This window comes from Lactuca serriola, chromosome 7 (genome assembly GCF_051521515.1).
Source record: "Lactuca serriola cultivar US96UC23 chromosome 7, Lser_US96UC23_V15, whole genome shotgun sequence".
Taxonomy (NCBI): domain Eukaryota; kingdom Viridiplantae; phylum Streptophyta; class Magnoliopsida; order Asterales; family Asteraceae; genus Lactuca; species Lactuca serriola.
This window is the reverse complement of record NC_136414.1, coordinates 191315972-191339333: the sequence shown is the minus strand read 5'-3', so window position 1 is coordinate 191339333 and position 23362 is coordinate 191315972. Positions and strand designations below refer to the sequence as shown.

The 23362-nt window shown below is 35.9% G+C and overlaps 2 protein-coding genes across 2 annotated transcripts; both read right to left on the bottom strand.

The window, feature by feature from the left end:
- Window positions 1-704: 704 nt before the first annotated feature.
- On the bottom strand, window positions 705-4360 carry LOC145062774 (Met-10+ like family protein). The gene is made up of 8 exons (XM_079010366.1): window positions 3449-4360; window positions 3301-3378; window positions 2863-3149; window positions 2209-2279; window positions 1944-2086; window positions 1736-1847; window positions 1526-1638; window positions 705-972 (listed from the first exon to the last, which is right to left on the bottom strand). The coding sequence occupies exons 1-8, from the start codon at window positions 4265-4267 to the stop codon at window positions 829-831; spliced, it is 1767 nt and encodes a 588-aa protein (XP_078866492.1). The 5' UTR covers window positions 4268-4360; the 3' UTR covers window positions 705-828.
- Window positions 4361-19750: 15390 nt separating this feature from the next.
- On the bottom strand, window positions 19751-21380 carry LOC145063510 (uncharacterized). Its single transcript, XM_079011108.1, has 2 exons — window positions 20913-21380; window positions 19751-20634 (listed from the first exon to the last, which is right to left on the bottom strand). Exons 1-2 carry the CDS (start codon window positions 21201-21203, stop codon window positions 19906-19908), a joined length of 1020 nt encoding a protein of 339 aa, XP_078867234.1. The 5' UTR covers window positions 21204-21380; the 3' UTR covers window positions 19751-19905.
- Window positions 21381-23362: the final 1982 nt, after the last annotated feature.

Genomic DNA, 23362 nt, shown 5'->3' with positions numbered 1-23362 from the left:
AATAAATTAGTTAAAGTTCATTGGTTTGTAATATTGTTTAAGCCGAGGTATTATATCGATAAAACAAAAATTGTTTAAAATCAATTACCTTCAGATACTATGGGGTGTTTTTGGCATTGCGTTTCAGATATACTATAAATAACTCCTAAATTAGTTAAAATCCATTGGTTTGTAATATTGTTTAAGCTGAGATATTAAATTGATAAAACAAAAATTGTTTAAAATCAATTACCTTGAGATACTATGGGTGTTTTTGGCTTTTATGATTATTCTTTTTCATATTCAACTATCATTAACTACTTCCACTTATTTATTTATTACAAAATCCTAATATTCCATATCTTCATATAACATTACATTTTCAAAGAGAAATCAAATATCTCATATATTTTTTTTTTATATTTATCTTCTTACTCATTAAATCAAAACAAATATTAAAATAAGAGTGGATTAAAAGAGACAGAACTAATAGTGTACACTAGTTGTAATCTTATTTGAGTAGGAAAATATTTAATTTTTCATTTTGAAAATCTATCACTATCACGGTTCCAGCAACATCATCCAAATACAAAAGTAATTTGCACAGCTATAATTTGGTAACTTTTTCTATGAATAATAACAAGTAAAAAAAAATTGTATAAAAACAGACAATTTTATCAGAGTACAATAATCTAATAAAATACTTAAAAAGTAAAATATGATAATGGCAAAAATGAAATTTGGATGCTATAATACAACAATAAGCAAAAATACATTGTTATTTTTGCAATTAGCCCTAATAAGAATATATCTACAAATTATCTCACTTTTTTCTAAATAGAATTGAAATTACATTTCCAAGATAGGATCAGCAAATGCGACTCGCTCAGGGAGAACAAATGATGCACACAACATCCATTTTCCTGGGGCAACAAGACGTACTTTATGCATTTTTACTTCGAATGCCACTTCCGATAATGCAATTCTTATCCGCTAATTAACACCACCAATAAAAAAAAACAAAAACATACATATTAAAATTTATCAACAAATAATTACTCTTTTATGTAAATCGTAACACAACGTTTTCTCACAATTTTATTGATTTAGACACTTAATTGTTTCAACCGTCATACTTTTTTCTATTTTTTTTCAAATTTCCTAAAATACCGGTTTTGATATATGAAAAATAAATAACGTAATTTTCACAATTTTATCAAATTAACCCAACTATTGTTTTTTAATGGGATTATCGCAAAAAATAACCACCATATAATGTAACATTTAACAAATTAACCACCTTTTTTTATATATTACCACCTTGCGAAATCACTTTATATTAACAATAGGTTTCAAAACGCTACAAAAAGAACTTTTTTTTAATGCAAAATGACATCATCATTTTGCAAAATATTAACATTTTTGCGAGAAAAAAAAAGTGAAATATAAAAAAAACAGTTAAGTGGCTAAATCAATAGAATGGTGAAAGTACTAGTGTGTATGTGTGTGTTATTTAGTATTTTGACCTAAATTTTATATGTCAAACCTCATGGAAATCGAATTCTGGATCTTCAGCTTTTGAGAATCCATAGACATGAATTTTTGGCATGATCAACTCTTTGTTCAAATCCATATCTCTAAATATTCCCTTAAATGCATCTGCCAAATTCAAATCAGCAAAAATAAATAAAACTCCAGAATAAAAATATTTAAGAAAAAAAAAAAAAAGATTTCTGTGTTATTTGTTATAACTTACCAAGATACTCGGCTGCATCTTTGGGAAGATTCATGACTACTTGTGTGATAGTTCTTGAACTTTGACTCTTGAAAATAGCATCAATGAATCTTCTCCCATCCATGTTAAATACCTTCAAATTTTATATATATATATATATATATATAAAGATGTTACTTTAAATAATTCAAAACAGAAAAAAAAAAATGTGAAATAATTAGATACAAACCTCAATTTTTCTTTCAAGTTTGTTGAGGACGCAATTTTTTTCAATATAATCAACAGCATGAGGATTTAAATCATTTGCATAAACATGTTTAACTTTTTTAGCTGCAGATATAGCCAAAGGGCCAACCCCAGCAAACACATCACCTGTTTCATAATTCAGATTATTCTCATCTTTCATCAACAAAATAAAAATCATAAATATTTAATATGACATCAGCATCTCTTCTCTATAGGTAATAAGATCAAGATTGAAGAAGAAAACATACAAACAACATCACTCCTTGTAAAAGAATTTAAAAGCCTTTGCCTTTCTGTTGCCAATTTTGAGCTCCAGTACCTGCATAATGTACAAGGTTCAATGATGGTCCCTGTTCTTTCTGATTTTTACCATGTTTAGTCCAAAATTGAATTTTTTTTTTTTTGGTCATATTTGGTCCTTATTTCAGGGTTCCATTTTTGGTTCCTCAAACCTTGAAACAAGGGCCACAATTAGAAAGACACAAGGACTAGAATTGACGAAATCATTGACATAAGGACCAAAAGTGTATTTTTTTTAAAATTTGGACTACACATTGTAGAAATCAGAAAAGCACAGGGAACATTTTTGTAATCTACTCTAAATGTTATAAGCTTTGATTAAAAAAATAGGAGAAATTTGGAAATTTGATACCTATGGTATACATTTTCTTTTGTACAAGGGCAAAATCGTCATTTCAAAAAAATTAACAGCTGAGTAGTTAGATTAACGATCCAGGCACTAAAACCTATATGAAACCTTGTAATAAGGATCAAAACTGAAAAAATAAACATTGCGGATGAAAACTGTAAAAAGTGCTATACTCAGGGACCAAAACTGTGATTTACTCAAAGTTGGGAGTTAATGAAGGAAACAAGAGAATGATTTCATAAAGAAAACTTACACTGTTGCCAAATCAACATGAAAATGAAGTCCATTTTCTACTACTCTTGTCACAAGAGAATGATTTCCAGCCAAAACTTCAAGTGACATGGTTCTAAAGTCATTATTAATAGAATCAATCTTGTTGACAACTGTTTGTATTTTTGGCTTGTTTTTGTCCAAAACAACCTTAGCTATTAGATTCTTGTATGGAAGATGTTCTTCCCTCAAGTTTAGGTGGATGATATGGCCCACAGTCTCAAAGGATGAAGGGACGATTATACCCTTTGGAAGCAAAGCCTCTAAAATCTGCAGTTTTTGCATAAAATAAACATGATTCAAAACATTTCAAGATATAAACTTTATTAAGGAAGTCACATTTAAACCTATAGTGCAGTATTGGGGAAAGAAAGGGGCAGAAAAGTAAATTTAGTTGGGAGTTTTAATGGTCAATGGATACCTCATTCATTTGCCAATAACTGTAATACAAAGTCAGCTTGCATCTCACAAGTTCAAATGGTGATCCCGTTAAGCATGCCTGAAGAAAACAGATGATCAAACACATATCATAAGTTCATGAATCAGGTTAAGTAAGCTGGAATGAATACCTTAATTGCTTCAGGCATTTCATCGAACGACTTATATGCATGTTTCTCATCCAAAAGCAATAACCTTGTTGAGCCTTTCCATTTCCCTAATCTGTACGCATCGTCTCCAAGTAACCCACTCAAATCCTCCCCTTTCTCATGGTCGCTCGCATGATTCTCCACGACCTCGTCTAGTAAATAACATTCGTTACTTTTATGCTCTCTGATTTGACTCGGCTCCTTTTTAGTCTTCCTCTTTGGCCTCGACAACTTAGCCAAATTCCTGAATTTTTCATAACCTCTCGAATTGAAAGTTTTTGCAAGCTTATCTCTGTATAAGACTGGACTCAATGGCTCCCCATCTCCCTCAGCTTTTCCGTAAATTCGTCGGTTCAAAGACTCTAAGGGCTCACCGTCATTTGAGTTGAAATACTTCTGTAATTCACCATCAATTTCGTCTCCAGGAACCCTAGCTATGTTCCGAATCCGAGGCCAGTTCAAGAGATGGCCACGGAGTTGGCTTTCGAGGGCGTAGCATCGATCGGCGGAGACCCGAATTGCAGAAGTGTCAAAAACACGAATAAAACGGGTTTCATCGAATATACTTTCGTTATCTTGCTGTAGCGATTTGGGTTCCACGGAGGGTTGGTGACCTTTGGATAAAGAAGGCCCGTAAGGGTGAGTTTCATCAAAGGTCACAGAAAGGGAATGCGCAGCGGAGACGACGGCGATGCGACGGAAAGAAATGGTGGTGCTGGGTTTGGAGAAGAAAGGTGTAAGAGGAGGAGAGAGAGGAAGTGAAAGAGAGGAAGATGGTCGGAGCATGAACTTGGTGAACATCGAACAGAATATGATTTTGCCGGGAAGATTCAATTGCGAGGTTTGGAATTCACATGGTAACGGGAAGAAAAGAAGCTTTTTCAGTTCATTGTCTAAAATATATAGTGGCAAAAGTTTGTGGGGTCATGATTATAGTTTTTTAGACAACTTTACCATATTACATTTTATAGTTATAAATTTCGTAAAAGTTAATCAATTATACATGAGCCACTTGTTTTAATTATTTAATGTTTTTATATAGAGAAAATGATATGGGGGAGAGATGATTTTGGACATCTTTTGGATATTGTTCTGGTATTCATAAGATTTGAAATGTTTGTTAACTTCAATCATTTTGTGTTTTAGGACATGTGTTGTAGGTGATGGTCATGACGAAGCTATGGGAAAATAAGGATTATTTTAAGTAGTGTTTATCTTATTTCATTTTAGGGGATTAACTTGGTATATAGTGGGTTGTGGGTACAATGATATCTAGGGGCGGAACATAAACATAACGATTAGGGGGCCGGAATTAAAACTTTGAAACAAAATTACATAAACAAGTTTTGGTTCTAATGTATGATATAACAAAAGTATAATAAAAAAACTAATATAAAGACATGCCTAAATTTAATTCGTAAATTAATAATTAATAAATTACCTATTATTAATTTTTTTTTCTGATCATAATAATGAAATTTTTTATTTTGGTTAAGTGGTGGTGGAGATTGAGGACCGGAGCATCAACAATTTGGGTTGCGATTATTAAGGGTATACATAATTTGAACTCAAAAGCAGATGACTATTATGCTAATAAATTAATAATTGACTACCAGGTACTTGAAAAAAATATTGTCGGGTATGTAAAGAGCTGAGAAAAAAGAACATAGCATTTGAGGACGTTTTATGTAAACGAACAAATTCTGCAGTTGAATCTTGGACCTGTAGGCTGACTTTGGATGGCATTTTTGCTGTCAATGCGCTACGGAAAATTTGGGACAGGAGCTTACCTATTTCTGGGAGGAAATTCGAATTGATTCGTGAAATTTCAGTAAATGTGGTTTGCTTTATATGGAGGGCATGGCTAGGAAAAATTCCAACAAAGTTAGCACTAGTAAAACGTGGGGTCTCCGTGGGAGATATAAAATGTAGTCTTTGTGATGAATGGGAGGAAGATTCGGATCATGTTTTGGTTGGGTGTGAATATGCAAATGAAGTACTGAGTTGGATCTTTAAATGGTGTGATGTGATGATGCCCCCAATCAGAACAGTGGTTGAGTTGCTGGATTTTGCCAACAATTGGTCGAATAATCAAAGTAAAAGGAGGTTGCTATTGGGGATTTGTTATGGTGTTCTTTGGGGTATTTGGAAACAAAGGAATAACAGAGTGTTTAATGATTCTAAGATCCCCCCCCCCCCCCCAAAGCTAAATGTGCTGATATCATTCAGTCCACTTTGTTCCTATGGATGAAAAATAGGAAGGAAAACTCAAATATGGTGTGGCTGTAGTAATTCATTTTCATGTTTGTAATCTGTCAGTTTTAATTCTTCTACTTGTACTTTTTCTGCAACTTCTAATTACTTGCTAGATGTCTGTTTATCTATTTATTTTATTTGCCAGTTCAAAAAAAATTTACTTCCATATTGTAATAATAGACTATATATTTATATTTTTATCTTTCTATTTACATTTTACAAATAAATCAACAAATAATACTAAATAATAAGCATATTGAATTACATGATTCTACATAAATAATAAACTTTAACTAAGGCCTTATGGTATACTCATAACGAGCATGTTCGTTAGGGGTATTTGTTTGGATAGATCGGTTTGATCCGATCCAAACAAGTGAATCCAAATTGATTTCGGTTTTCAAAACATGGATCCGAATAGTCCAAACTAAATTTAAATCCAATCCGATTTGATCCAATTACAATTCGGTTGGATCGGTTATTATAATTCGATTTTCAAAAACCGAAACATTTTAACACGACAAATTATTATAATATTACTAAACTTTGCACAAGAAGCAAAAGCAAATTACTTAGTTGTGATTTGAAATTTATAAACAACTAATAAGAAGATATATTATAGATAAATATTTTATAGATAGAAAACTTTTGAGTGAAAATCCATATTAATGTTTTTTTATCGGGTGAAACGTTCCTATTTAAAAAAATAAATTACAAAATTAATGATAAAAAAAACTATAGATATATATTATAAATAGATAAATAATAAATGTTTATTCGGTTTTTTTGGACTATTTGGTTCTTATTTTATAAACCAAAACCAATCCGAAATTCAAAATAATAATTCGGCTTTGTTGAAAACCAATCCAAAAATCCGAATATCCGAACCAAATAGTCCAATCCAAATTGTCCAATTGGATACTTCGGTTTTATCCGAATAGTGAACAGTCCTAATATTCGAGGTCTATGTGGCCACGGACAAAAAATGTGAACATCACCCCATACTCTTAGTGGTGGCTAGTGGTGGAAAAATACGTGGTCAAATGTGGTGAGGGGAACGAACAACAACATCCAATAAATTTTTTTCTCTCTCCATGTCTCTCTATCTCTCTGTAATGACCAAAAATTTCAATCAATTTAAAATTTTCAAAAACAACCCGATTTCATTAAAGTTATTACAAAAAGGTTTTCAATACAATTTATTTTAAGTGTTCCCAGAATCACTTCACGACAAAAACATGAGAAGCGGTACGATCACGCCTTCGCCTTGCCACGGTCTCCTGAAGAACCTGAAAAACATTAAACCACAACTGTAAGCCCGAAAGCTTAGTGAGATATCCCCAAAATACCAACCACATATAACATACACGCATAACATGCCATAACATATCCGATCACAGAACAACCATGCACTTCGGGTCTACTGTGGGACTGGTCCGCCGCACCGGCCAATAGTCCACCTGGTCCACCCTCCGAGTCTAGCCATATACCTCGAGTCTACAGTGTGATTGGTCCGCCCGCACCGGGCCTTCAATCCACCTGGTCCACTCTTCGAATCTAACCACATAAATCGAGTCTGCAGTGTGATTGGTCCGCCCGCATCGAGCCTTCAATCCACCTGGTCCACTCTCTGAGTCTATAGTATGACTGGTCCGCCCGCACCGTGCCTTCAGTCGGCCTGGTCCGCTCTCCGAGCCTCGGCACGTCTGGTCCGCCCTCTTGGGGCCTACAGCCTATCCGGACCGCTCGCTGGGCCTTCGGGACAACCGGTCCGCCCTGGGTATCTTGGCCTACAGCACAAAGCAGGACCCGCCTCAACCCAACTCCAGTCCAAAAAACCATGTGCACCTAAACATCCAATCATACAGCAATTCACAGTCAACAAGCCGATCAAACAGATCACATAACATATCATCATCCTAACCAGGATATCGACCTAACCGGTCACTAGCATAGCATCACCCTACATCTTGGGATATCTATCTCAACCAGGTCTCTAACATATACCATCCTAGCTACCAGGATGCAAACATATCAAAGCAATAACATAACAACAAATACCCGGATCTCAATCCGATAAGGGCCGGCCTTGGTGCCTTAGACCCTGTTGATATAGTGAGGATAACTCACCTCGAAACTGCCGACTGAACATATAACCCAAGCTGCTCCGATTACTGATACGACCTCCACCACTAGACAACCACCAAGGCACTGAACTCAAAACAATATACAATAATTACCAAAATGCCCCTGGAAACCACTGGTCAACCCTTGGTCAAAGTCAACCCCTGACTGACTCTACTCGCCGAGTCAACCCGATGACTCGCCGAGTCCCCATTCTCAGAAATTCCCCAAACCGCGACTCAGCTCGCCGAGTCACCCCGAGACTCGCCGAGTTCAACAACTATGAGTCCACTCACACACAACTCACCGAGTCATCCCCTTGACTCACCGATTCACGGCTCAACCAGAAAAGATTGGGACTCTTCGACAAGACTCGCCGAGTCCAAGAACAGACTCGTCGAGTCTAAGGCTATCTTCAACCTACTCGCTGAGTTGTTCTTCCAACTCGTCGAGTTCCAGGCCATCTTCATCCAACTCGCCGAGTTGTTCTTCCAACTCGTCGAGTCCCAGCCTATCTTCAAGCAACTCGCCGAGTCCACCCATGTGACTCGCCGAGTACCACCGGGTCTGAATCCATACAGAGGCTTTCCAAGCCATGCAGATGATCCAAACCATAGATCTACCCTTCCTAAGGCCATCCATCACGTAAAGTGGCAAACTATACGTGAATCCAAGGAGATCTAGGCACTTTGCACTCTAGGGCTAGGGTTTGGGACAAAATAGCTCCTTCAAACACTCATCAACAGGGACTTTATGACATATAGGACAATCACAAGCTCAGATCTGAAGTAGCATCCTCAGATCCAAGCTTCTATCTCACTTTAGATGTCATACCAACCACCACACATGAACCCATGAAGAAAATAGCTTAGGGAAATGGTTCCTTACCCTTGGAATGAGCCCAACCAACTGTAGATTGTTGTTTCCCCCAAGCTTCCTGATACAAGCCTCCAATCTTCAAGCTTAAAGCACCAAATACCCTTCTCCAAGCTCTAATTCACTCAACAATGGTGTTTTCTCACGAAATCAGGGCTTCTGGAACTCAAGGGGTGATAAGGAGGCTGGGGAGGAGACATAATGTTCTTTATATAGGGCTCAACCTCCGGATTTAGGGTTTTCTCCACTCATCACCAACTCGCCGAGTCCACCCATGCTACTCGCCGAGTTGGTCATTTAACACGCGACTAGAGTCGCGACCCTACTCGCCGAGTCCACTCGTGGACTCGCCGAGTCGCTCCTTCCCATTTTACTCTTTTAGCCCTTCAACTTTACTCTTGCTATTCCGGGATGTTACACTCTCTCTACCTCTCTCTACATTTTAATTAATTAAAAAATTTATATTTTTTAATTCAAAAATAAAAAATAAGAAGAATATAGTGGTGGGTATCCCATAGGTTTAATGGTTGAATGTGGTGATTAGATGGCACCCACCACTATAGTGATTAGTGGTGGGTATAATGGATGACCTAATAGGTAAAAGATATATATTCTAGTTCAGTAAGAACTACCTATAAACTTTATAGGGTGTTGGCCTCTTAGGCGTAGTCATAATAATTAATGAGGAAATATTTTGTTCTCTTCTATTATCTTTTGTATGTGTTTTATGACCATCGAGAGAAAAGAAAGAAATATAGATACAAAGAAAACAAAAGACAAAGAGACTACTTGCAGAAGACGACGAAGAATATACCTTTGAGAGGGAAATCGAAAACCGACTAGCATACAAGTGCACGACGGAGGTAAACTCTCAGCACTCCAGGCTCCGACAACCAGCGAAGCGGAGAGAACGCGTACAGTGTGAAGGCGGCGAACAATCCGACGATCAGAAAAGAGTACAAGACGGCAATGGTTTTGACGGACAACGTTGTTCTTCCGGTGAGTTTCAAGAAGGTTTTTTCCAGCGGCCGATATAAAATTTGGGGTTCTAGGTTTACACTTTTCAGTTTTCTTAAAAAGTTTGACTTAAATCGTTGTAAATTTGATTTAATCTTTGGGATTTTTATAGATTTTAATAAGGATTTATTTCCTTATTTACAGATTCCTAAAACAAATAAGGTTTGTGTTTTATTTGGTAGGTGATCTTCCGAAACTTTTTGTTATCGGTTATGTATTGTTTTAGTTAATATTTAGATTGCATAATTTTAATATATTAGGTATATATTGTATGTATGTATGTATTACAATGATTTGGACACCGAGGGAAGCTTGTCATTATGGTATTTCTTTTCCAACTTGATTATATAAATCTTAATTAGGAGAGCAAAAAGCGGGGAGGCCATGGGCCCTTCTGGCCCCTAAGAGGGTCAACCACTGATGATATCAAATTGGAGTGTTGTAATCTTAAAAGACAATGTATATAGATGCAACTGGTTTGAAGATCTTGGAAGAAATTCCTGACAATAAGAAATCGCCACTTGTTGGCAACTTCAAGTGATCATGGTGTGGTATTTTCTTATCATACAATATTCGTTAGTTTGTCGTCACTTCAAGTGATGGTTTTCAATTTTTCGGCAAATGATCACTTGGCTCGACCACTTGAAGTAACCATTTTGGGTTGTTTTCATTTAAATTGTTGAATTGCACTCATTTTAGGGCTAGTGCTTCATTTTTCTCTCCTAGGTGATTTTTGATGAATTTTCTTACTTTTGATCAATATTTGTACAATTGGTAAGTTTTGTCATCATCCTTTGACTGTGCAATATACAAGATATTATCCCTCTTTTATGGATATATACAACCTCTTCGGTTGTGAAATCATGTTAAATCTTTTGTCTCGCTATTGTTGTTTGTTTTAGTTTGTTAGACATTATTATATAAGTATCTTCGCATCCTATTTGTTCTGTTTGGTTGTTTCATTAAACCTCTTTGTAGGGATCAAATATCTCATTTACCTATTAAAATGATACTAATTACTTTGGTTGGAAAAATGGTCGAAAATATCCGACACAATTTCGAGGAAACTTACATTTTTTTCAAAAAAAAAAATTATTTATTTTGGTTGGAAAAAGGGTCGGAAATTTCCAACGGATTTTACTTATTGACAGTATTCTGTCGGTAAAATATAAGTTAGGGTTTTCTTTGTGTTGGTTTTTCATAAAATGGTCGGTGCTTCCAACTTTCTTTTTCTTTGGAAATTTTCGTAGTAAATTAGACGTCTTTCTAGTAGTAATATTATTTTGATTTATATCATTTTTGAAAACCAACATGGGGGTGTTGAGAAGGGCAAAGTGGATAGTTGCATTGGACCCAATTTTTTTATTATATTTTATATTTATTTATTTAAAAATAAAAAACGTATAATAGCAATAAGAACATTTTTATCTGGTTTGTTCTGAGCATTTAAATCCTCGGGACCGGCTCTGAAAACGTAAGATAGTACGTCTTGCTGACTAAATTACTAAACCAAAAAGTGTTTTATATTGGACGTACTATTGTATCATAACTTTATCACGGTTTAAACTTTAAACTTGGAAACTCAATATTTCCATTGTCATTTATATCAATAGTCCAATATTAAACCGGATATTAATAACAGATGTGCCTAAACCAAAAAGGTCTCCAATAACCATACTTACTGAAAATAATAAGTATGAAATATGCAAATCCACTCACGATTCTCGTAAGTCTACAATGTTATAGTTAACATACCTATCCATCATAAAAAGAAGATAAAAGAATTTAAAAATTATCACTCACTAAAGAGATTTACATTCAAACAATTGATGAAAAAAGTACCACAAGTTCATTCCAAAAAAAAATGACTTTTCTATCTTCATTAGTGAGAGCATATCTCTCATATTGAGACTGTAACATCCCAAAAATCAAGGATAAAAATCTTATTTCTATTATAATCAAAACATATAGATGTAACTTGATCCAATATTTAAAAACATTTATAAGTAAAACAATTATCAGAGTTAAATCCCAAAATCACATATTGCGGAAAACACATGTGTATGCGCTGCAATCAAGTCGGACCCCTTGCTTTCGAACCGGAAGTGCCAGAAACCAAAACCACAAACTGTAAACACAAAGCTTAATGAGATCCCCAAATACCACATACCATACCTACCAAACGAACCATACATGTCATACATAATCATGAGCCATACACGTAACATACATAAAATTTACGCTAAATTTAAACTTTTAATACTAACAAAAGAGTCAAATAGTAATTGTTTTTACAAAACATTTCCAATTCTTTTATCATCAGAGCGTCCCAAAATAGATCATGAGGATGAGGAGCAGTACGGTCATGCCTTTGCCTTCCCTCGCTCTCCTGAAGTACCTGAAACAATAAACTGAAAACTGTAAGCCCGAGGGCTTAGTGAGCTACCCTCAAAATACCAATACCACACTGGCAGAAACCATAGCCATAACGATCAATCAAACATCATACATACTGGGCCATCGGTCGGACTGATCTGCCCTACTGGGCCTACAGTCTATCTGAATTTGTCCCGAGCCTTCGGCATGACTGGTCCGCCGCGTGGGCCTACAGTCCCCCCGGACCGCTCAGAGGGTGTGTTGGCCTTCAGCACAAAGCAAGACCACCTCAACCCAACCAAAAAGCAACTAACCATGTACGCATACTATCATATACTGACACATACACATAGCAAACATATATATATATATATATATATATATATATATATATATATATATATATCTCATTTACCATCAATCATAGAGCTTCACTCGTAATTAGAGCATCGACCTAACAAGTCACTAACATACCAATCCTTACGGATCATAAAATCATAACATACTATCTATCCTGATTTCGATCTAACAGATTAGAATCATATGTAGCATACCATGACAACCGATCTAACCGATCTCTAGCATAACAACCATCCTAAACAGGATGAATTCTAACATAACAATAATATAACACCCGTCCTAAACCAGGATGAAATCTAACATGGCAATAACAAAGCAACCATCCTAAACCAGGATGTAAATCATAAAGGGCCGGCCTTGGTTTCATAGACCCTATCGATATATTGAGGATAACTCACCTTGCAGATGTTGATTCGAAATGCAAACTCCAACTATCGGATCACTTGACTCCGGCTCCACCACCTATAACCATAACACAATATACTCATAAGTTATCACTCTTATGAGACACCCCATAACCTCTTAGTGATTCCTGATCAAGGTCAAAATCCTTAGTCAAGGTCAACAGTCCATGTTGACCTCAACTCGCCGAGTACACTCGGCCACTTGCCGAGTCATCGGAGTGACTCGTCGAGTTCCTTCGAATCCTGATCAATCCTTAAGGCCACCCGTCAAGTTTCCTCCTTTCCACTCGACGGGTACACATGCATGCATATCCTAGGGAAAAACCATCCGACTCGCCGAGTTGTTCTTCAACTCGTCGAGTTTTATGGTGATCTTCATCAGACTCGCCGAGTTGTTCATCCAACTCGCCGAGTTCAATGACCATCTTCAAGTGACTCGCCAAGTTCATTCTTGCGACTCGCCGAGTCCATACAGACTTGTTTTGAGCCATGCAGTGGCTCCAAATCACAGATCCAAGCTTCTAGGGCATACTTACCACGTAAAGTTGCAAACTTTACGTGCATGCATGGTTATAAAAGGCTCCAAATGTCTATTTTAAGTTCTTAATGGAGCTTCTAGTCCAAGAGGGACTTCAACCACAACCAATACAACAACTTTATGACTCTAGCATCCAAGGAGGGTCCAGATCTGAAGTTACAACTTCAGATCTAACCCATAGCTCAACATCCCAACTTGAAAATCCATAAAAAGCCCTAGAACTCAACAAAAGGGAAGAAAAGGAAGTAATAATGGTACTTTGATACCTTCAAACGATACTAGCTGAGGTAAAACCCGCTTCCCACTCCTTTCTTGCTTCAATTTCCTTTGCACTCTTAGCTTCCTTCCTCCAAGATCCTCTTTTCCAAGCTTCAACCCACACCAAGGCACACACACACGAATTAGGGTTTCAAGGGCTCTCAAAGACTATAAGGAGGCCCAAAGGAGGCTGAGGCTCCTTTAAATAGGGGTGCAAGCATCACAAAGACAACTATAGCTCAACACCATGCAAGCATCACAAAGACAACTAGCATACAACCTACCATTACTAACAAAATAACTGCCAAAGTTCATGCTCTGGTCTTGCATACAATTTTCCAGAATCCGCCTCCTGGTCTTTCATGCAACTGCTAAGGGTTTCCCCCGGGTCTTTCTACAATACATAAACCAAATGGGTCAACATTGGTGCCTTCGAACCATAGAACGGTGAGGAGACATACCTCGAATGCTGAAGCTCACTACGAGAAATCTCTAGTTGTCGCCCAAATGACCTCCCGAGCTATCCATACTAAAATAACATCCAATTAGCAATTGCATTCCAAACTATAGTCCATAATCCAAACCTGGGGTAAAATAACCATTTTACCACTGACCCAACATGAACCAAAACTGAGGCCCAAGCCTAAGACCAATAAGGCCCCAAACCGAAAGATTCACAAAGGCCCACTAATGGCCCAATTTTCCAAATTGGGCCCAATCCCCATGTGAGCCTTATCCTAAGCCCAATAATTCCCTTAGACTAATAAAAAATCTTAGACGGCTCGAAAGACCCAAAGCAACAAGATGGCGCAAGAGTACGAAGCCCAAAAACACACTAAGCCTCAACCACGTCAAACGTTAGGCATACACTCAGCTACGCTGGGCATACCTAAGGAAACATGGATCGCGACCAAAAGATGGTACACTAGGTGTACCATCAGTTACGCGGGGCATAACCGCAATTTCTCCAGAACTCAAGACATGTCTTAAGGACCCAATGACCATCTTAACTCATTAAAACCCAACTAGAACATGTATGGACCATCTCTAAGCATCAAACAAGCATTTTTATGAACTTAGAACCTCAGAAATGCTAAGAGTATCAACTCAAAGCTCCTAGAGTGGTGTCCAACCACTAGATCTCACCCATGAGATCAAAATGGGAACAAAACACACATAATCTTAGATCTCAACTTCTAATGTGCAAGTTAAGAACTTTTTACCTTTAAAGAGCTAGAAATCGAGCAAACAGTCGAGATCTACAAGCCTTCCCTTGATTCACCACCTTACATAAAGCTTCCACTCTTTGAGTATTCACTAAAACCCACCAAAGAAGCACAAAAAGAGCTCATAACACTTTTGGATGGGGCTAGGGTTCGAGATTTGGTTGGAGGACAATGGAGGATGAAAGAGAGGCTAACACCTGGGACTTAAGGTGTTTAAATAGTGAGCCAACCCTAAAATTTAGGGTTTTGGGATCCTGCACATTACGTTGGGCGTAGCACCTGTACACTGGGCGTACTGCTCAAACACCCGCATCCACTTTCCAATCTTACGTTGGGTGTACCCCAGCTTATGCTGGGTGTACTTAGCCGAACACGTGCATACCCTCCTTGCATGCATGGGACCATTTCACCAACTATTTCCATTAGGGGCCAATTTACCAATATCTTCAAAATGCCATAACTTCCTCATATTAGGTCCATTTCCAATGAACCTTATATCCACGGAAAGGTGGCGAGAAGCCCTACACTTCTAACAACACACTTAAGCCTTAAAACCTCCCAAACAAAAACCAAAATCCATAAAAGACCGAAATATCAAATTACGATTATACCCCTGACCTCCAAAGACACAATCGAACACTTGGGTCACTTAGACCATAACACCCACACTCAATAAGAGCCAAATTCTTCCTTTCCCAAGGTCCTAAGCCTCATGACCACTGAAGATTGGGCCACAGCCCCGAATAAAGAAGCAAATCCGAAACCGAGTATTACAGAGACTGAGGGTGTGGCATAACTACAGCAGTTGTATCAATACCATTAGATAAGTCGCTAAAAAAGAACATATATTCTTCTACTGACTTATCATGTCGCACCAATTTCATTTCATCACAATCTAGTTTGTTAATCTCATACAGATGTTTTGACATGCGATCTATCACATAAAGATTTTCACCCGAACTTATGAACTTTGAATACATATAGAATGACATCAAAAAAACTAAAACTCTTAGGTTTCAAGTAATGTCAGTTTGGGTGTTGGAAAAAGTCTCAATTCATATATGCACCTCGTGTGATAAGTCTTATAGGTGTTTTAGGGTATATATATTCCCCTTGCATGCATGTATATCATGGATGGAGACATAGTTGGAGACATATTTCCATTTTCGTTTATTCGTTATAAGAAACTGTATTTTACAAGAGAATATATCTAAGATGACAAATGCCCACTTAGATATTGAAGGTTAAAAGACAATGATATTCTTAGAGCTTTGAGTTAAATGAATAACACGGTAAAACGAGTAACAGGGAAATGAAGTTCATGTTTGGTGATGGCCGATGGGATTCACAAGCCAAAAATCATGAATTTTCTTACAAAACAAGATCAAGTAACCACAAGTTAATCTAATACATGTCCTCTCAAAAGAGTGAGGAATGGTGGTTTTGAACTTTAATTCTTCCTTTAAAGTCTACTAGGTAGACTTTGTTCTCTATATTAGAGTTATAAATACATATGGACATGGGTGTTTTAGATGCCATAAAAACGTTCCTTGTACACAATGTAAATGATCTCCATGAATTGCAAACCTCACTAAATGAAATACATTTAATAACGCCAAGTTGCATCATAACAAAAAAAAAAGCACATCATGGTTAAGATCTGAACGATGTGAAATAATAGATGCATCATGATGGTTGTTTTGGTTTCGTCGCATACTTTTTTCCCTTGAGCATTCCTACACTGTCAAATAACATAAGCATTTGAGAATTTGCTAAATGTAATTTCCTCATAAGATTATAATAGTTATAACATATGTACAAGCACTACCCTTCTAAGATTATCTGATTTAACAACAATATGTTTGTTACAAGTAATGAGTAATGAAAACATTATATTAATAATCTTAGAATCCCTACACATGTGACATATGAACAAGCAGTACAAATTATGTTACTTTAGCGATAAGTATAATGATTAATCAGTAATTTTCAGAAAATTAAACAAGTATTTTGGACTTATTAACGATAGTCATGACTTTCTTTGACATAATAGGACATAGAGTGTTATATTACTATATTTTTGCCTTCTTTTTTAACATGTGATATTCTCTGCCCGGAAACAAATTATGTTACTTTAGTGATAAGTATAACGATTAATAGGTCACCACAAGGAACCGATTTCCATACGTATACACGTAAATATATTGTATATTGCCTAAGGAGAGTTCATGAAAAATTATAGGGAAGTAAAATTAACTTAGGTCCCGTACTTTTTTTTATGAATGCCATGATGTTATAAAACATGCTTAATACAAATATAAAATACATAAATATTGGAGGATGCTCCTATCTAACCAAAAATTAAAGAGCAAACAATGTGATTATTATATCTAAAAGTGGCTCTCATAAACTGTAGGAGTTTGATTGTTCTAAAACAGTTAAGATATTAATAACGCAACAGAAAATAATGATTCATATTTTATAACCCCAAGATGCATATCCAATTTATAAACAATAATCAACAAAGAAACCACATATTTTGAATAAAACCTTGCCCTGTAGGGATCTTTGGGTCTTTTAACGTAGGAGATGATAATTGTGATATATGAATACTAGAGAGTAGAGAACGTGATGTGTAATGACCTCCCCCACACTTATGTTACACATTGCCACCAAATATTGTTTAATTCATAATTTTTGCATATGGACTCTAAATAACGCATCATTTTCACCCACATTCATATTTTAGCAATAAAGAATGTTTTGAAACTCACATTCATATTTTAGCAATAAAGAATGTTTTGAAACTAAATGCTCAACGCATTCTCACATGGCAGCACATTCTTCATGTTCTCAGCACATAATCAAGAGTTAGAGCGCATTTGGTCATGGTCAGGAGTGCATTTGGCTTTCTCCATAGAGTGGAGTACATTTAGCATGCTAGGAGTGCATTAGCTAAATGCTCCAACCCTAATCCAAATGCGCTTCAATTTGTCATTCAATCTTTAATTCTTAAGTCACATTTAACAAAACATATTCATTATCTCATGCATCACAAATATAGAGCTTCTAACTTCCATAGTGAACCTTGGGATGATCCAACTAAGTTAGAAGATTGATTTGCATTATCATGTATTTTTTTTTGAAACGGCAAATAATATAAATATCTCATATGCCTAGAATTGAACCCATGACCTCCTAGTTAGTTGTTAGATTAAAGACCTCCTTGTTAGCCAAGTGGGCTAGACCCATGTATCTAATATCACAAGGTTAGGCATCACCTATGTTGTTCATATATTAACTTTGCTATCAAACCTAGTATCCCTCATCTACATGTGGCCGACCACTTATTATGATTTTTAAAAACATAAACCAAGACAAGGATTTTCATATACGCTTAAATCATGTTTTGAACTTCAAATGTTTAATGGCTCTGATTGATCGGGCGGGTTGCCCATATACAATGTGGTTTGTCATCTGATTTTTTGTCATTACGGATGATTTCTTGATCACATGGAAATCAAAGTAATAGACAATTTTTTAAAGATCATTCATTGAGGTTGAATATCGAGCTAATGTTGTTGTCGCAAGTGAAGTCATATGGCCACAACAATTGCTTTCTTATTTTGGCATTACAATTCAAGACCACAACACTTGCTTTGTTATTATGGCATTACAATTCAAGACGAGCTTTGGTTTTTTATGACACCAATTATGCCATGAAAAATTGGCATCTTGATTATCATTTGTTCGTGAAAAGTTATTGCACAGAACTATAAAGTTTTTTTTTAAAGACATAGACCTATAGAGTTGATACTTATATAAACAAATTTTCAATTAATTAGTTGACATATTCACAAACACAAAGCCACTTCATCGATTCAAGATGCTACCAATTATGACCAAGATGGCTCTACACAGTTCTTTACAAGTCCATATTGAGGGAGATATTTAAGCAACAATTAAGTTAGTTAGTGGTAGTATTAACTTTGTTACTTGTTAGTTGGTTTGCTACGTATAGGTTAGCAAGTATGACGCTTGTTTACGTGTGTGTGTGTGTGTACGATTTAATAGACGATTGCATGTAATAAGAAAATCATTTTAATCTTCATCTCTTAAACTCATTCCATTTCTACACTTACAATAGATATGCCTTATGTTTGCATGTTTAAGTAATGTAAGGAGTTCCCATTATGTTTACCAATAAAAAAACGTGTTTAGTAATATAGTTGCTTCTTGCCAAAAGATAATATTTTAAATTTCGATTAAAAGTTACATTCACAATTAACAGTTTTAAAAGTTCAATTTTACTCTTACTTTAATCATAAATTTCCTAATTATACAAAATTATTTATTACTTGCGATACATACTAATAAAATTCCTCAATTTGACTTATATCATTTAACCTAATATCTATCCAATTTACTTAAGATGATAAAAACTTCAATAGAAAACAAAATTATTACATGTCCAAAAAATGAATAAAAAGAAAAGAGTAAGCAACAAGTCGTCATTATTCACTATTAATTATTACATTACCCCAAAAAAGAAACAAACTGGAGCAGGTGATATCTAGAACTCAGTATAAAGCAAAAAAACATGTAAAAGGAAACAAAAAAAATCTTACAAAGTATCCACCTACTTTACAACCTACACCAAATTTTCGTTGACCCTTTTATATAAAAAAAAAAAAATCAAATCTTATTTTTTATATACAAAAAAACACATACAATTTTATATATTAAAAAAAAAATCAAATCCAATTACCAAATATCAAAATCAACATACGTCAACATTTAACCGTTGCAAGACAAAATCAAAATCCATCAATCCATCATTTCATGAATATAATAATTGTGGAAAAGGATTCCAAATTTTCTTCCATTACAAAATGAAAATCAAACTAATCATTTTTCTGTGAATAGTTTTAGTTTTTATAGATTACACATTTTTATACACATTCCGTACAGACTACAAACTGATCTGATATTTTTCCTGTAGTGTTACCGAATCGGACGAGTCCTATCAAGCAATCCAGCCATGATTACTTTTTTCTTGTACTGGTCCGAGTCAAAATCAAGAAACTCGGTCGTGGTGGGTACTGAGTTGACTCGTTTTAGCCTGGGGCGAGGCACAAAGTAAAACGAGATTGATGTCCAGAGAATGGAGAAGAGTCTGCCCCAAATCACGAGTACAATTAGGCTAAGGAGAAGAAATAAACACCAGTGGATGCTTCCATTTTTGATCTTATCGGATTTGGATGAAACCGAAGTTCTCGAATCCAGTCGGGATAATTCCTTTTGATATGAGGAAGGTCTTGAAATGGAAATGATGGGTGTATCTATTGCAGAAGATACTTTTTGCTCAAAGGATGATCGAGAAGTGGAGTTCATACGATTTGATTTGTTTGAGATTGATGAATTTGATGGAACAGAATCTCTGTTATCGACTGAATCTAAACGGGATGATGATTTTTGGTCAGAAGACCATCGGGAATTAGAATTAATGGACGAAGAGGATGAGGTAGAGGCTGAGGAAAGAGTTGTTCGGGAAGAAGATGAGAATAGATTTGAATGACTACAAGAATCATCTAAATCTGCACATTCCTTACTACATGCATTAATGTCTTCAAATGATTTGCCGATTTTCTCGCTTGATGAAGAAGACGACTCGCTCGTATCTGAAGCGATCGAAGATTTGGAAGAACTTCTACGAATCTTCTTCTTCTTCGTCTGTCGGTTTGAAAATGAAGATAAACATCAGTCAATTCGTTAAAAAATTGATTGATATAACAAAAGCATGAAACTATATATCGTTTCAGAAGATACAGAAGATGAATGTTCAAAGACTCAACAGAAATGATCAAACGTGGATTACTCTCATTAATTCTAGAAATGCGGGAAAAGCCAATACGATTGCGCTGACTTCTATGAATCGGTTAACATAATTGAATAAAAAAACAACCAATACGACGCGGTTTATGAAAGCGATTGAACATTGAAGAACTAACCTTCATTGAATCAAACAAAACGGCTTTAAGTACACGAGAGAATCGTCGTCGAGGAGACGGACGTTTCACAACGCAATCACCGCCGCTATCGGCGACGCCACCGTTGACCATCTTCCCCTCCGGAAGCAACTCTTTCCCTGTCAAAACCGGTTTTCCTAACCGTCCGTTTTTGGTTTCCAGGCCATCAGATTTATTACCAGATGAAGACGCTTCGTCGGCGGCGGAGGACCGAAAGCAAAACCTGAAAACCTTGCTTCTCCCTCTCTTCTTCTTTCTCTTATCATCCGCCATAGCCCCAGAGAGAGAGAGGAGAGGGAGAGAGAGAGAGAGTGGAATCGATCGAATTGTTAGGGTTGCATGTATTTAGGGAAAGAAATAGAAAGAGATAAAACGTTGATGAGAAATCAAAGTACAAGAGCGAGAGTGGCCGAAATTGCCGCTTCTTCGTCTTCCCCTTTCTTTACAAAATCCCCCAACTCCCAGTCTCCCACCACCCCCAACCTCTATATTTAAATAACTTCGATGTAAGTAATATTGCACACATATTACCCCTATACTATACCATTATGACACTTTTGGTCATGTATTAATAAATAACAACATGCTTTATCTTATCTCTAGTTGATCAATTATGTTTCAAACTTTGTTATTAAAGTCTAAAGTCATTGCATTTTCCAAAAACTATTATGTTAGGTAATGTCAACAAAGAACATGTACCATGTTAAATTGCCTTTTTTTAAATGGATTGGGTTTTTTGTAAGTTTTGTGAAAAGTTCAATGATTTTATATAATATCTATATCACATTTTGCTTATTTAGGTAATGTTAACACTCATATATGAAACATGCATAATTTAGACATAATCATAAGACGTGCTAAAGTTGTTACGTGACGGAAGCATAAACAAAATATATGTCTATAATGCTAATTTTAAATATATGCAAGTAACCATCGTCAGCGGTGTTACTAGACAGCTCATTAAAAGCTATTATCAGTATACTAAGGATTTTCAAAAGATAATCTCGTACGGCACCGCATACATTCTAGATCTTTTCGAATTTACTATGAGGGTACACAGCATGCCCAAAGGATGCATCCGGGAAGGATGGTTACCATTTTAGGTGTCCTAGTACCAAGGGTTTTCCTCTTCGTTATCCTACTTCTTCTCTCGTCATTACATGGTTGTGTACAATCTTGCTTTGATATCTTACATTTTGATGTGGTTGACTAAATGGGAAAAATGTTTGGACTAGTGACTCAAGGAAGAGAGATGATGTTAGGTATCAAAGGGATGAAAATGATTCATACCCACCAATCTTACAACTTAAATTATCAAAATCACAGCACAAATTCTCCACATTCATTGTATTGTTTTACTTGCCGCAAATTATAGTTCATTTAATTTTTAACGTGTTAGCTTGACGGATGAAGCTTTATAATTACCAACAAAAGAAAACGTGCACAAAAGGGGGATATAATTGGATAAGTTATTGTATGTGACGTGTGATTCACACACTAAAACCTTGGACCTTGTTTTTTATTTATTTCGTGTCCTTTTGCTATTTCCATTTGAGGTTGGAGGAATTTTGACATACCGGTTATTTATTGGTATGCGAATATCGAATTCAGAGTACCAACTAGACTAGAGGTGCAAACGAATCAAGGTACTCGTAAGCTACTCGGGATCGACTTGTTAAAAACTAGACCTGAGATCGATTTTAAACGAGCTCGAACTTAATATTAGATTTGTTTATTAAATAAGAGTGAGCTCAAGCGTTTGTTCCTAAGCTTGATTAGCCTCGAAAGCCTAAACAAGCTTACATATGTATAATAATAATAATAATAATAATAATAATAATAATAAAATATATTTTTATTTTTATTTACTAAAATAAATACGTATTTTAACAAATGTATATTTAAGGAATTTTGGTATATTGTATACAAGTTGAGCCCAAGTCCATATAGTTCTTCATGAGTCGATCTCGAGCTTCATGCCATAAATGTAACACCTGTGGTAATGTTTTTTCCAAGTTTAATTTATTTTAATATAAGTTTTGAGGATTTTGGGGTGAGCCACGACGCGGTGGTTAAGGCCCCACGACATGGCATCGTCTAATTAAGAACGCGGAGCCGCGAAGCACCACGATGGGGCAACTATTTTGGTGAAAAACCTTAGATCTCCGACTTTGTGCTCTATTTAAAGACACTAACTCTTAGGTTTGCCTCATTTGGCAGCCTCCACCCTTTAAAATCATACATCATCCAAACCCTAGCCTCCATATGTATGTTTTAAGTGCGTGAAGCCATTTTTTTGAAGGTTGAAGGAAAAAGGAGTCCATTTTGGTGCTTGTGTGCTTGGTTCCAACTTAGATCTTGCATCTTCATCACGTTTCTGGTTTTTTGGAGGCATAAAGTCTTCACATTGCTCATTAGTTCTCTAGATCTAG

Coding starts and splice junctions, on each gene's coding strand:
- LOC145062774 (XM_079010366.1), bottom strand. CDS start 4,267: ATGTTCACCAAGTTCATGCTCCGACCATCTTCCTCTCTTTCACTTCCT. Junction 3,150..3,300: donor GTTATTGGCAAATGAATGAG/GTATCCATTGAC, acceptor CAAAAACTGCAG/ATTTTAGAGGCTTTGCTTCC. Junction 2,087..2,208: donor TACAAGGAGTGATGTTGTTT/GTATGTTTTCTT, acceptor ATTATGAAACAG/GTGATGTGTTTGCTGGGGTT.
- LOC145063510 (XM_079011108.1), bottom strand. CDS start 21,203: ATGGCGGATGATAAGAGAAAGAAGAAGAGAGGGAGAAGCAAGGTTTTC. Junction 20,635..20,912: donor TTTTGTTTGATTCAATGAAG/GTTAGTTCTTCA, acceptor TCAAACCGACAG/ACGAAGAAGAAGAAGATTCG.